Source organism: Castor canadensis, chromosome 11 (genome assembly GCF_047511655.1).
Source record: "Castor canadensis chromosome 11, mCasCan1.hap1v2, whole genome shotgun sequence".
NCBI lineage: Eukaryota > Metazoa > Chordata > Mammalia > Rodentia > Castoridae > Castor > Castor canadensis.
Genome location: NC_133396.1, coordinates 134,190,201 through 134,202,850, shown reverse-complemented (window position 1 = coordinate 134,202,850; position 12,650 = coordinate 134,190,201). Strand labels below are relative to the sequence as shown.

Genomic DNA, 12,650 nt, shown 5'->3' with positions numbered 1-12,650 from the left:
ATACAGTAAATTTATGGGCATATGTAACTACTGAATTTGTGTCATAAAGACAGAGAAAATCCAAACAGACCTAAATCAGTAACAAAGTCTCCAACATAGAAAAGAATTGGATGGATGGCTTGTCAATATTTAAAGTAAAAAATGAAAACTGTTATTTTCAAAGTATTCCAAAGAATTGAAAGGGAGGTCACTCTTCCAATTGATTCTACAAAGCCAACATTATTTTGATATCAAAACTAAACAAGGACACAACAAATAAAGAAAACTGTGAACCAATATCTCTGATAAATATAGATTTTAAAAGTTCTCAACTAAATATGAGCATATCAAATCCAATAGCACATCACTCAGCATGACTAAATGAAATTTATTCCAGGAATGCAAGAATGGTTCAACACATATAAATCAATAAAAAATATTATAAGAAATAGAATGAGGGACAAAAATTACATGATCATATCAATAGATGCAGACAAAGAATTTAATAAAATTCAACAACTCTTCATAAAAACCCATTAATAATAACATATAGAATGATTATGCTTCAGCATAATAAAGGTGACTTGGCATGCCCACAGCCAGCACCATACTGACTGGGGGAAAGCCAAAAGCTGAAAATTCTCTTAAGATTTGGAATAAGAAAGAAGAGGATGTTCACTCTCACTAAAGTTTCAAGATACAAATGCAGCATACAAAATCCATTAGCATTTTTGTATACCAATAGCAAGATTGCTGAGAAAGAAATCATGAGGGTAATCCCATTTGCATTATCCATATTACTGAAAGTAATGCATTAGCCATAATAAAGAATGAAATCCTGTCATTTGTAGTGAAATGGATGGAAATGGAAGACAATATGTTAAGTGAAATAAGCCAGACACAGAAAGACAAATACCACATGTTCTTTCTCTTAGTAAGAAGTTAGAATGAAAAAATGTCAACCTGAATGAAGAATAGTTATTACTAGAAGTTGGGAAAGAGAGAAAGGTGGATAAAGGAAGGCTGAATCTGAAAACTGTATCCTGCATACCTATATTGAATCATAAACCCAATTAACATGTATAATTAATATATGTTAACCAAAGTTTCAAAATGAAATAAAGTCTTTGATATTTAGTTACCAATTTATAAAATAATTTGCTTTTTAATGTTCCCTCCAACTTCATATACCACGATCAAGTTGGCTTCACCAACTTAAATGTAATATAGTACATTAACAGAAGCAAAGACAAAAACCACTTGATCATCTCAATAGATGCAGAAAAAGCCTTTGATAAGATTCAACACCATTTCATGATAAAAGCTCTGATGAAACTAGAAATGGAAGGAATGTACCTCAACACAATAAAGGCTATATATGACAAATTTTTACTAACATCATATTTAATGAGAAAAAACTGAAAGCAATTCCCCTAAAGTCAGGAATGAGATAAGGGTGCCCACCCTCCTCCCACATAGTCTTGGAATTCCTAGCCAGAACAATAAGGCAGGAAATAATAAAAGGAATACAAAGTGGTAAAGAAGTAGTCAAACTATCCCCATTCACAGATGACATGATCTTATACATAAAAGACCCCAAAAAATCTCCACAAATAGCTTCAGCAAAGTAGCAGGATACAAAATCAACTTATAAAAATCAGTGGCCTTTTTATATCTCAACAATAAACAGATTGAGAAAGAATATAGGGAAATAATTCCATTTACAATAGCCTCAAAAAAAATCAACTACCTAGGAATAAACTTAACAAAGGATGTGAATGACCTCTACAAGGAGAACTACAAATCATTGGAGAAAGAAATCAAAGAAAACTACAGAAGGTGGAAAGATCTCCCATGCTCGTACATAGGCAAAATCAACATAGTAAAAATGGCTATACTACCAAAAGCAATCTACATGTTCAGTGCAATTCCCATCAAAATCTCAATGACACAGAGATTGAAAAATCAACCCTACAGGTTAGTTGGGAACACAAAAGATCACAAATAGCCAAGGCAATACTGAGCAAAAAGCAATGATGGAGGTATCACAATATCCAATTTCAAACTATAATACAGAGCCATAGCAATAAAAACAGCATGGTACTGGCACAAAAACAGATATGTACACCAGTGGAGCAGTAAAGAGGACCTCTATATGAATCCATGCAGCTATGCCAACCTTATTTTTGACAAAGTTGCCAAAACATACGATGGAGAAAAGACAGCCTCTTCAACAAATGTTGCTGGGAAAAGTGGTTATCTGCCTGCAGAAACATGCCTGTCACCCTGTGCAAGTATCAACTCAAAGTGGATTAAGGACCTTAAGACCAGACCTGAAACCTTGAAGCTAATACAGGAAACAGCAGGGAATACTCTGGAATCAATAAGCATAAGCAAGAACTTCCTCGGTAGAACTTATGCCAACCAGCAACTAAGAAAAAGGATTGACAAATGGGACTACATGAAATTAAAAAGCTTCTGCGCAACAAAATAAATGGTCTTTAAATTGAAGAGGCTGCCCACAGAGTGGGAGAAAATCTTTGCCAGCTATACATCAGACAAGGGACTGATAACCAGAATATACAGGGAGTTCAAAAAACTAAACTCTCCCCAAAAAAACCAATGACCCAATAAAAAAATTGGCAAATGAACTGAACAGAACTTTTTCAAAGGAAGAAGTTCAAATGGCTAAAAAACACTTGAAAAATGTTCATGTTTTTTCCTAGCCATAAAGGAAATGCAAATCAAAACCACACTAAGATTCCACCTCACTTCTGTTAGAATAGCTATCATCAAAAACACCACCAACAACAAATGTTGGTGAGGATACAAGGGAAAAAGGAACCCTTGTACACTGTTGGTGGGAACGTAAGTTCACACAAACACTATGGAAAACAATACAAAGGCTCCTTAAAAAACTAAACATAGATCTGCCATAAAATCCAGCAATACCACTCCTAGAGGGCTATAACCAAAGGAATGTGGGTCAGATCACTACAAAGGCAACTGCACACCCATGTTTATTGCAGCACTATTCACAATACTCAAGCTATGGAAAAAGCCAAGATACCCTACTATTGATGACTGGATGAAGAAAATGTGATATTTATACACAATGGGATTTTACTCAGCCACAAAGAAGAATGAAATTTTGCCATTCGCTGGTAAATGTATGGAACTGGAGAACATCTTCTTTAGTGAACTTAGCCAGGCTCAGAGGACAAAAGCCGCATGTTTCTCCCTCATATGTGGATTACAAACCTAAAACAAATGGAGAATATTATGGGACACAGGTCACACTAAGTGGAGGCCATGCATGGGAGGGATAGGGCAAGACAAGAAAACCAAAAACTTGAATGTGCTAGATGTGCTCACTGTACAGGAATGAATATAGAAATCTTAAACTGGCAGAGGCCACCATGGGAAGGGGACTAGGGAAGGGTAAAGAGGCCTGGTAGAGATGAACCATCTTATCATATGAGTTGTAATACACATGTGCATGGAAAACAACACAAGGACTCTCCCTGTGTAGCTGTCTTTATCTCAAATTATCTTTTATGTTTTTTTCTTCTACAAAATCAGAGAACAGGAGGGCAGAACCAGTTAGGGGTGGGGAGTTGGCACTGGTGGAAGGGGGAGGTGGTGGAGAAAGGGTAAGAGATTGAATGTGGTGCACATAAACATAAAATGTTATATTATAAACATAATTTACCATTTTTATGGAAAATACAACTAAATATGCTTACTTTTAATTATTACTTTAATAACTATTTTCTTGTGGTTTAGATATGAAAACTATTCATATCCTATTTTATACAGTAATAAGTGATTTACCTTTTAGGAAAAAATATTAAATTATAACTTAATGTTTTAAATAATGTAATAAACAATTTCCTTTATAAGTTACTTCTTAGGACTTTCCTATTATGATCCTAAAGAGATTTTCAGGCAAATTTTTTGTTTGCTCTGAATTTTCTAATTTGTCTAAAGGATTTTAGACATACTTTGAGGGTATAAATAATTACTTTACGTGTTTTTTGAAGTCAAAGCTGTGTTATGCTCTTCTGTAGCATCTGTTGCTGTACAGATTGTACTAAATTTATTCTTGCAATGTAAATCTTATGTGTTTATTTTCATTTTATTCTTAGAAAGAGAATGTCCTCTTCCAGTTTTAGAAGCAAATGTAGATGCCCGTCCAAAACAAGAAAAATATAAAGTTGGAGATTTGTTGAAATTTTCCTGCAGACAAAGACTTAAAAGAGTTGGACCAGATTCAGTTCAGTGCTACCAGTTTGGGTGGTCACCTAACTTTCCAACATGCAAAGGTCAGTATTAATTTTAGAAATGTGATGAAAAAAAATTATATTTTATATTAATGTCTGCATTTTAGTGGCACTAATATTACATCTATAATCTCAGAAAATAGAAGAATGTGAAAGGTAGTATTTTAATTGGAGGGGAGGAGGGATGACTGCATAAATCATTTAAGTTTCCTTAATCAAAGAGTAACTCTGCTTCCATGTTTTGAAACATATGACTGTTTTTACAAATAAAAATATGGTCCCTAAAATGGAGAAATAGTAAAGGCCTTGTCATATAATTGTGTGCCTAGGGAAATAATCAAGTTATATCTTAATTGTTCAGTAGAAAGTAATGAAGATTTGTTACCTATTTCTGATGACACCAAAACACTTTACTAAATTATTTTAGGTACCTATTGTCATTAAGCAATTCAAACTGTAATTATATTTTACATGCATATGTCATAACATGTAACAATTTACTTTTATATAATATCCAGACTGACTTACTTTAAAGTCTTTAAGAGCATAACTTAATATCCTCAATATAATAATCTATAGAATGAATATATGTATACATCTGTCTGGAATTACTATATATATGTGTACATATATGTTTATGTATATAGATAGATAGATAGATAGATAGATAGATAGATAGATAGTTTTAGTTTTGGTTTTGATGGGATTGAACTTTCATACTCACAAAGCAGGCACTCTCCTGCTTAAGCCACACATCCAATCCATTTTGCTCTGGTAAATTTGGAGATAGGATCTCGGGAACAATTTGCCCTGGCTGGCCTCGCATCACTATCCTCCTGATCTCTGTCTTTCAAGTAGCTAAGATTGCAGGCATGAGCCACCCATGTACTGCAACCTATTGTGAGGAGAGCAATCAGGACATTTGTCTGTAGAGAGGGCATAAGATGGCATTAGGAAATTATTATTAATTTGGTGAAATATAATAAGATGTTTCATATATATAGTCAAATGTCTCCAATTACTAGATAGGTGTTCTGATGAATTTAGGAGTAAATTCAATTTAGGAATAAATTTAGGAGTATTTAGGAGTGTTAGGTATTCTGATGAATTTAGAAGTAAATTTGAGAGTATTTATCAATTACTTAAAATTACTTCACAAAAATAAGTGAGGCAAGTAGGAAAAGTGTGACATTTTTATATCCAGGTGACTACTATGTGTGTCTTTTATGCATTCTTTCTTCTGTCATTTGCTGAAAAGTGTTCATGAGAACAAATCAGGATTTGAGAAAAATCAATATGTTCAATCTACTGTGTACCCATCAAAAACAAACCTGAAAAAAATAGGAATGCAGTATCAATGTAAATAAGCTTTAAATTAACCAAAATAGTAATTCCACATTTTGCTAAATTTATGATTGTAATTCCATTTAAGCACTGCTGACATTTCCTTTATCATAGGGCAAGTGCAATCGTGTGGTCCGCCTCCTCAGCTCCCCAATGGTAAAATTAAGGAGATACAGAAAGAGGAATACAGACACAGTGAAGTGGTGGAATATGAATGCAATCCCAATTGCACAATGAAGGGGCCTCAAAAAATACAATGTATGGATGGAGAATGGACAATTTTGCCCACTTGTGTTGGTAAATAGATACCAATATTTTAGCACACACTCCACACAGTGACTTTACTTTCCACTTCCATATAAATATGTATGTCAGATGAGTTCAAGTATTTTAAAGTTAATATGTAAGCATATTTCAAACAACTTATTTATAAATAGATATACTTTATTTTCCTAGAAGAAACAAAAACATGTGGAAATATACCTAAACTCGAGAATGGCTACATCCAGCTCTCAGTCCCTCCCTATCAACACGGAGTGTCAGTGGAGTTGAGTTGCAGAAATAAATATACAATGATTGGAAATAATACAATCACCTGTATTAGTGGAATGTGGACAGAGCTTCCAAAGTGTGTTGGTAAGAATACCCTTCTAAACTTTATATCTGATTGCTTACAATTTTGATTGGGATTGCATAAAAGTATAAATCTGACTAATATTACAATTATATTGATATTGACTCTTCCTCCCATGAATTTGATATATCAATCCATTTATTCAGTTTCTGGTATGATGAATGGGATCTTTTATTAATTTATATGTTTGAGTACTTTCTATATATAAAAATATAATTTAATTGTGGATATTGATTTGGTTTCCATTGGCCTTGTTGAGTTTCTGTATTGGTTTTAGTATTGAATTTGGACATTATATTTCTATAAATAATTATAATTTAATTTTTTATTACATTGCTTCTGTTTTGTTTTTATCTCAGCATGTTCTGAAAACAGCAACCAAAATTGCAATTATGTAGCCTGAGTTCTATTAAATTCTAGAGTGTTTGGAGTAGGAATTTGGATAAAGTAGGCTTTATGCCTGCTCTTCCTGTCACCATAAATCACATAACTCTATTCCAGATCTGATGATGAGCTTGTCTATACTTCCTCCACAACAGTAGTGGAGGTCATTCCAGGTTTTTCTGTCATTCCATCATTCTGTGTGCTCTACTTTTTCCTTGCATTCTAATTGCACCAGGACTTTCTAGCTGTAGTGCAAAAATATTCACAATTTTTTTCTTTTTCCCTTGATCTTCTGACATCTAAACCTCTTTTGTCCTATCTCTTGCAACCCCAATACATTAAAGTCTCTAATTTTGAGTTTTAAAGATGAGCAGACTCAGCTGCGCTTCTTCCAAAATCTTAAGTAGGCAGCCTAAAACCTCCCCCCTCCACCTCCTGTGCTTTTGGATTATCTGCCAGCTCACTCCCTTCTGGGAAAGGATACTGTAGTTGTTTCATCCCCATGGACCTGGCAGATAAATGGTCACTGACCATCGATGCTGACTTACTGTGAGGGAATGTCTTCTCCCAAGAACTTGAACTCTTCTATAAGGAAATAGAGACCATATATCTTCATGGTCATCAATTTTTATGCAAGGACACAAACATCCAACTGCAGCATTATGATGTGGGGCAAATTTAAAGTAGAAAGTATTGCAGAAAAATGTTTGTAAGCACAGTAGTAACAGAGCACACTCCAGGTTTCATTATCCCATCCTTTGACACACATAAGAAAAGGCTCAGTAGTTATCTATCTATTCTGGGGAGCAAGAAAAAATTGTAACAATGTAAGCTACCTAGACAATCAAGAGGCCACTAGAAATGCATGTTCTGAGGTTCAATGACGTCACTGTCAGAGTTCTGTCCTTGAGCACACTTTGATTTGTTGAGCTAGAGTTTTAGCTAAGTGTCTGAAATCCCACAGATTTACTATACTTTCTGCACTTAGTCATGCGTTGTCTCTTTTTATCTTTAAATGTTCTGAAGATATTAACTTAACATATATTAGTGGAAGCAATGATATATGTGTACATTTTCAGGACCTTTTTAAAATTAGGTAAATGTATTTCCTGTGGGACTGCTCTCTAGTCAAAATTCCTGAACCAAGGAAACCCATCCTGCACTTGTCTTTCCCAGAAAACTTTCTGATATATATTTCTGTCATTAAAAAATGGGATACAGTTTTTGTTCCCATTTTAATTTTTTTCAATACAGTATAGTCTATTTTATGCAATGATATCAAGAATAATTTTTGTGATGTTTAAAAGCATAAAATATAATTTATTTACACTATTTGTATGTGACATATTTATTTCAATAATAATTTATTTATGTTTAATACTCCTATCATGTATAAATATATTCATCTTTATAGCAACACACCAGGTTAAGAGGTGTGAAAGACCAAGGTTTTATTCGAGAATGTTCATCGTACCATATTTGAATGAATTTAATCATAGTGCCAGAATAAATTACAGATGTCTTGGGAATCCCAGCTACATGCAAGCAGTCTGTGTAAATGGGAAGTGGGAGCCTGAGCCAGACTGCACAGGTAAGATTTGTTTAAAACACCTTGCTGGGCTGGGGATATGGCTCAAGTGACAGAGTGCCTCATGAAGCCAGAAGAAAACGTACTAATATTGTCAAAATATTTGAGAAAGCAAATGGTAAACTTTTATTCTATACCTGACATTATTTACTAATGATTGCAGAATAAATAAATTTTCAACCTAGGAAAAAACTAAGGGAATTAACCACTCGAGGTCAAATTTGAAAGAAGTCATACTACATATTCATCAACATGATGAAATACTGACTCAAAACAAAAGATTGTAATATCATTGGAAATGGTGATAAAATGTTGGAATTTATTATTAAATTTAAGTGCATAACAATTTCAAGATGATAAGGTGCCTACAAATTTGTATAAAAACTGAAATGTTTTTATTTTATTATATATACTTTTATTTCTATTTGAGGAAATAAAATGTTTCTGAGAGTTTAAAGAATCATCAACCTTTTACCTGTCTGTGAAATGTTTATTTAAATTGATTAGTTATTGTGCTAATGAAATAATTCTCATAATATTCAAATTTTAAAATCTTATAGAACACTTCTCTAATTACAATGAATTAACATTTAAAAGTACTCATAAAAATTTTCCCACTCTACACTTCTAATTTTGGATAGCAGGGCTGTTATGTCCAAATGATATAATGACATAATCTTTAAACAACTAAGAATTATATTACAGTTATAAGAACAGGTAGTAAAACCTGAGATGCACGCTAACCAAAATTTAGAGTGACATTTATAGTCTTAAATTATTTTGTGTTGGAGGGAAAAATTAATTTAAATATGCTAAAAATCTAGGAAAAATAAAATTCATATATTAGAGGGAGAAGGAAATAATAAAAGTAAAGGCAAAAGTGAGTGAAATAGAATATAACCCTGATCCAAGCAATAAAACTGATCTTTTGAAAAGGCTAATAAGCAGACTTATCTACCCAAGTGGGCTCAAGCCAAGAAGAATGGAGGACAGACAAAAATAAACATTTCTGCAACCAAAAAGTAGATTAAAATTAAAAAGTGGAATTTTTTAAATAAACAAATTAGAAGCCTAAAGAAAAATATCATCTGCATTTATAGTTATTGAGAGAGATCCAATTCTGGAAGTCTCCCTTTACAAAGGGTGTTTACCCTGACAGAACTATTAGCTCTGGATGTAGAGTCCATTTCTCTGTTGGAGCTGTACCCCTCCTCTAAGCTGACCTTTTGAGTGGAGCTTTTTGAAATTAACCTACTGCTGGCCCTTTTCAGCAGGCATAATTCTATCCACTGAGATGTAAGAATGGAAGATGTCATTGGTGTGGCCATGTTTTTGGAAGTTTTACTTCAGTTAAAACTCTCTTTTGCATGAGACAGGAACTCTCCTGTACCATTAATTCCATAGGAAAAGTGGTTATTGAGGAGATTTCAAGAGCTGAAGATGTAGCTCAGTGGTACAGTGCTCACCTAGCATGCATGAGTCTCCATGTACAAATCCAGCACCAAAAAGTTTCCTACTTTCCTTCTCTGCACACTGGATATAGCATACAGAAAATTCTTAAGTGCTGAAGCCTTCACTTCTGCCCTCAATACTCACTTCTTTACCGTCTTATATTAATAATGTTTAATGATGTCAGAACATATTTTATAATCTCTTGGTATATCTTTTAAAACTTGTTTACCATTTTACCTTAAACCCTGGGACAATTGAATTTGAAAGACAAGAGAAAAGAAACAAGAAAATTCTTATTTTAATGCTTAATTTGTATATAAGAACAAAGCATGATGCTCATTATTATAACATGAAGTGTGTGTGTGCATGCATGAGTGTGTGTGTATGTGAGAGAGAGAGAGACAGACAGACAGACAGACAGAGGAATGGGAAAATTTTTATTGGATATTCCATTCTATCTACCCTATTGAGCTGGGTTTTTTTCCTTTACTTGTACTTATGAAATAATTTAGCTTTAATATTTTGTAGGAAAAAAACAACTCTGCCCACCTCCACCTCAGATACCTAATGCTCAGAATATGATAACGACTGTGAATTATCAGGATGGAGAAAAAGTAGCTGTTCTCTGTAAAGAAAATTATCTACTATCAGAGACAAAAGATGTTGTGTGTAAAAATGGACGATGGCAATCATTACCACACTGTTTTGGTTAGTAGCTTTTCTCAATAATCTCAATTAAAAAGAAGTTACTAATCTCCTTTTTTCATCTACAGAACAGGAAAAAAAACTTAGGACTTACCTATTACACTGTATACCTAAATTGATAACTAGCTATCCAATTCTGCCTTTTTAATTTTTTTTGAGAGATATCTCCAATAGTGATCATAGAAGAAAGAAGTCTGAAATTTCTGATGAATGCTCAATTTTATTAAATATATTTATTCAATGTCCAGGTTGAGATGTAGAATCGAGAGTGTAGGAGTGGTCAGGACTGGAATATATAATCTGGTAGTTGCTATTACATAGATGATATTTAAAGCTATGGTATGTCATGGGATCACACAAAGTCTGAGATAACTGGATATAAAAGGATATCAGAGGGACTTAGCCTTGGAGACTCCCATCATTAAAGGTCTGGCTTATAAGAAGGAAACAGGTAGAGTTGTTGGAGAAAAAGTAGGGAAGGCTGTGTGAGTCAGCCTTCCATTACTTTAACAAAATACTCAGCATATAGACACAAAGTTCATTTTGCATGTGTTGGAGGTTTCAGTCTGTGATGGGTTGACCTCATTGCTCTGAGCCTGTGGTGAGAAGGCACATCATGAAAGAAGCAGTGGCTGAAAAAAAAGACACTTACATCACAACCACTCAGAGTAAATAAAAAAGAAGGGGCCAGGTTCCATAAGCCCTTTAGAGGACGTATTCCCAATAACGTAATGACCTCTTACAAAACCCCCACAGCCTAAAAGTTGCTCCATCTGTAATAGCACCACACCAGGGACAAAGCCTTTAACATATGGACCTTTCAGGGACACTCATCCAAACCACAGCTAGCATCCCAGAAGCAATAGCAAGGACATACATTAGAAGGATATATTTCAAAGTATCATTTGACAGGACAGCAGATGTGTAAAGACTGCTTGGAGTTGAGAAGATGCTTGATAATTGAATAATAAGTTTAGCTCCTTGAAAGTCATTAGTAACTTTGCATACAGATGTATCATTAGGAGGTGGATACAAAATTGAAATATTTCAAGAAAGAATGTGGGTAATAAAGTAAGATCGGGGGGAAAGAAAATGAGTACACATACTCTAACAGTAGTAGAGAAATAAAGCAGGACCCAGAAAGTGGTTGTGGATACCGGGAAGTTTTACCTTATTAAGTGGAGACATTTTCAGCATGCTTGTAGGTTGATGAATGATTGAGGAGAGAAGGAGAAGTTGACTCTACAGAATAATGAACATGACTCGTTCAGAAGGAGAGGAATCTAGTGCTCTCTAGAAGAGCTCAGTATGCAAAAGCAGGGATAGTGACACAATGAAACATGAGGAACAAGTTATCTAGGGTACAGTTACTATTTAGCAATTCTCTTCTCCTATCTTCGGTAAAATATAAAGTAAGATGAATTGATAAATTGTATGCCAGCCCACCTCGGTATGAGGTTGAAACACGTTTACTGACAGGGAAAAATGACTGTGATATTACTTAGAGTCAAAAAAATTCAGAAAAGTTTGTTTTATAACTCATTTTCAGCAAAAGTGAAAGTTTATGAAAATGTACCATTATGTAGATACTATTGGCAAGAAAAACAGCCTTGAGGATAGAAATAGGAAGAGAATTAATTCCTTTTTACTTTTCCTCTGTGAAAAAAATTGAATATCAAGGTGTGTACTAAAGGTTTACTAATTTGTCATGCTTTAAATAAAAACTTTCTTAATTCTTATATTCCCAATATTTTATGTGAATTTTAATTGGCAGGAATGGAGGTGCTATAATATATTGTAATAATCAGATTGTATAAAGAAAGTCTATACTTAGTTATGTGGGTTATGAGATTTTACATATGATACTGAAGATGTGATATATGATATCTTCTTCATATTATTTCATTTAAGATAAACTTATCTCTCAACAAATCAATGTTACCTTCCAGAATCTGCACAATCCTGTGGGCCCCCTCCACCTGTTAGCAATGGAGATATCACCTCTTTCCCCTTACAAACCTACCCTCCAGGATCAACAGTTAACTACCGCTGCCAGTCTTTCTATGAACTCCAGGGCTCCGCAGTCATAACGTGCAGCAATGGACAGTGGTCCCAACCACCAAAATGCCTAGGTGAGTTTTTAATATCCTCCTGCTGTCTGAGGTTTAATATTTATAATGGATTAGTATGGACTAATATCATGGAATAATCTTTAAGTTTCATGCAGCTAAAAGCTTTCCTATCACATGCAAATACATAATGAAAAATTTTCAAAAACTTA

General features: G+C 34.0%; 1 protein-coding gene across 2 annotated transcripts in view; it reads left to right on the top strand.

Annotated features, from left to right (window-relative positions):
• Cfhr5 (complement factor H related 5) overlaps nucleotides 1–12,650 on the top strand; it is a 36,259-nt gene that overhangs the window by 16,924 nt on the left and 6,685 nt on the right. Inside the window, exons 6-11 of one of the 2 annotated variants that reach the window (XM_074048733.1) lie at nucleotides 4,128–4,304; nucleotides 5,721–5,903; nucleotides 6,066–6,242; nucleotides 8,039–8,215; nucleotides 10,193–10,372; nucleotides 12,319–12,501. In XM_074048733.1, the coding sequence (XP_073904834.1) occupies nucleotides 4,128–4,304; nucleotides 5,721–5,903; nucleotides 6,066–6,242; nucleotides 8,039–8,215; nucleotides 10,193–10,372; nucleotides 12,319–12,501 (1,077 nt within the window). Of the gene's footprint in view, nucleotides 1–4,127; nucleotides 4,305–5,720; nucleotides 5,904–6,062; nucleotides 6,243–8,038; nucleotides 8,216–10,192; nucleotides 10,373–12,318; nucleotides 12,502–12,650 lie in introns of both variants that reach the window. The other variant, XM_074048732.1, reaches the window with a different exon arrangement.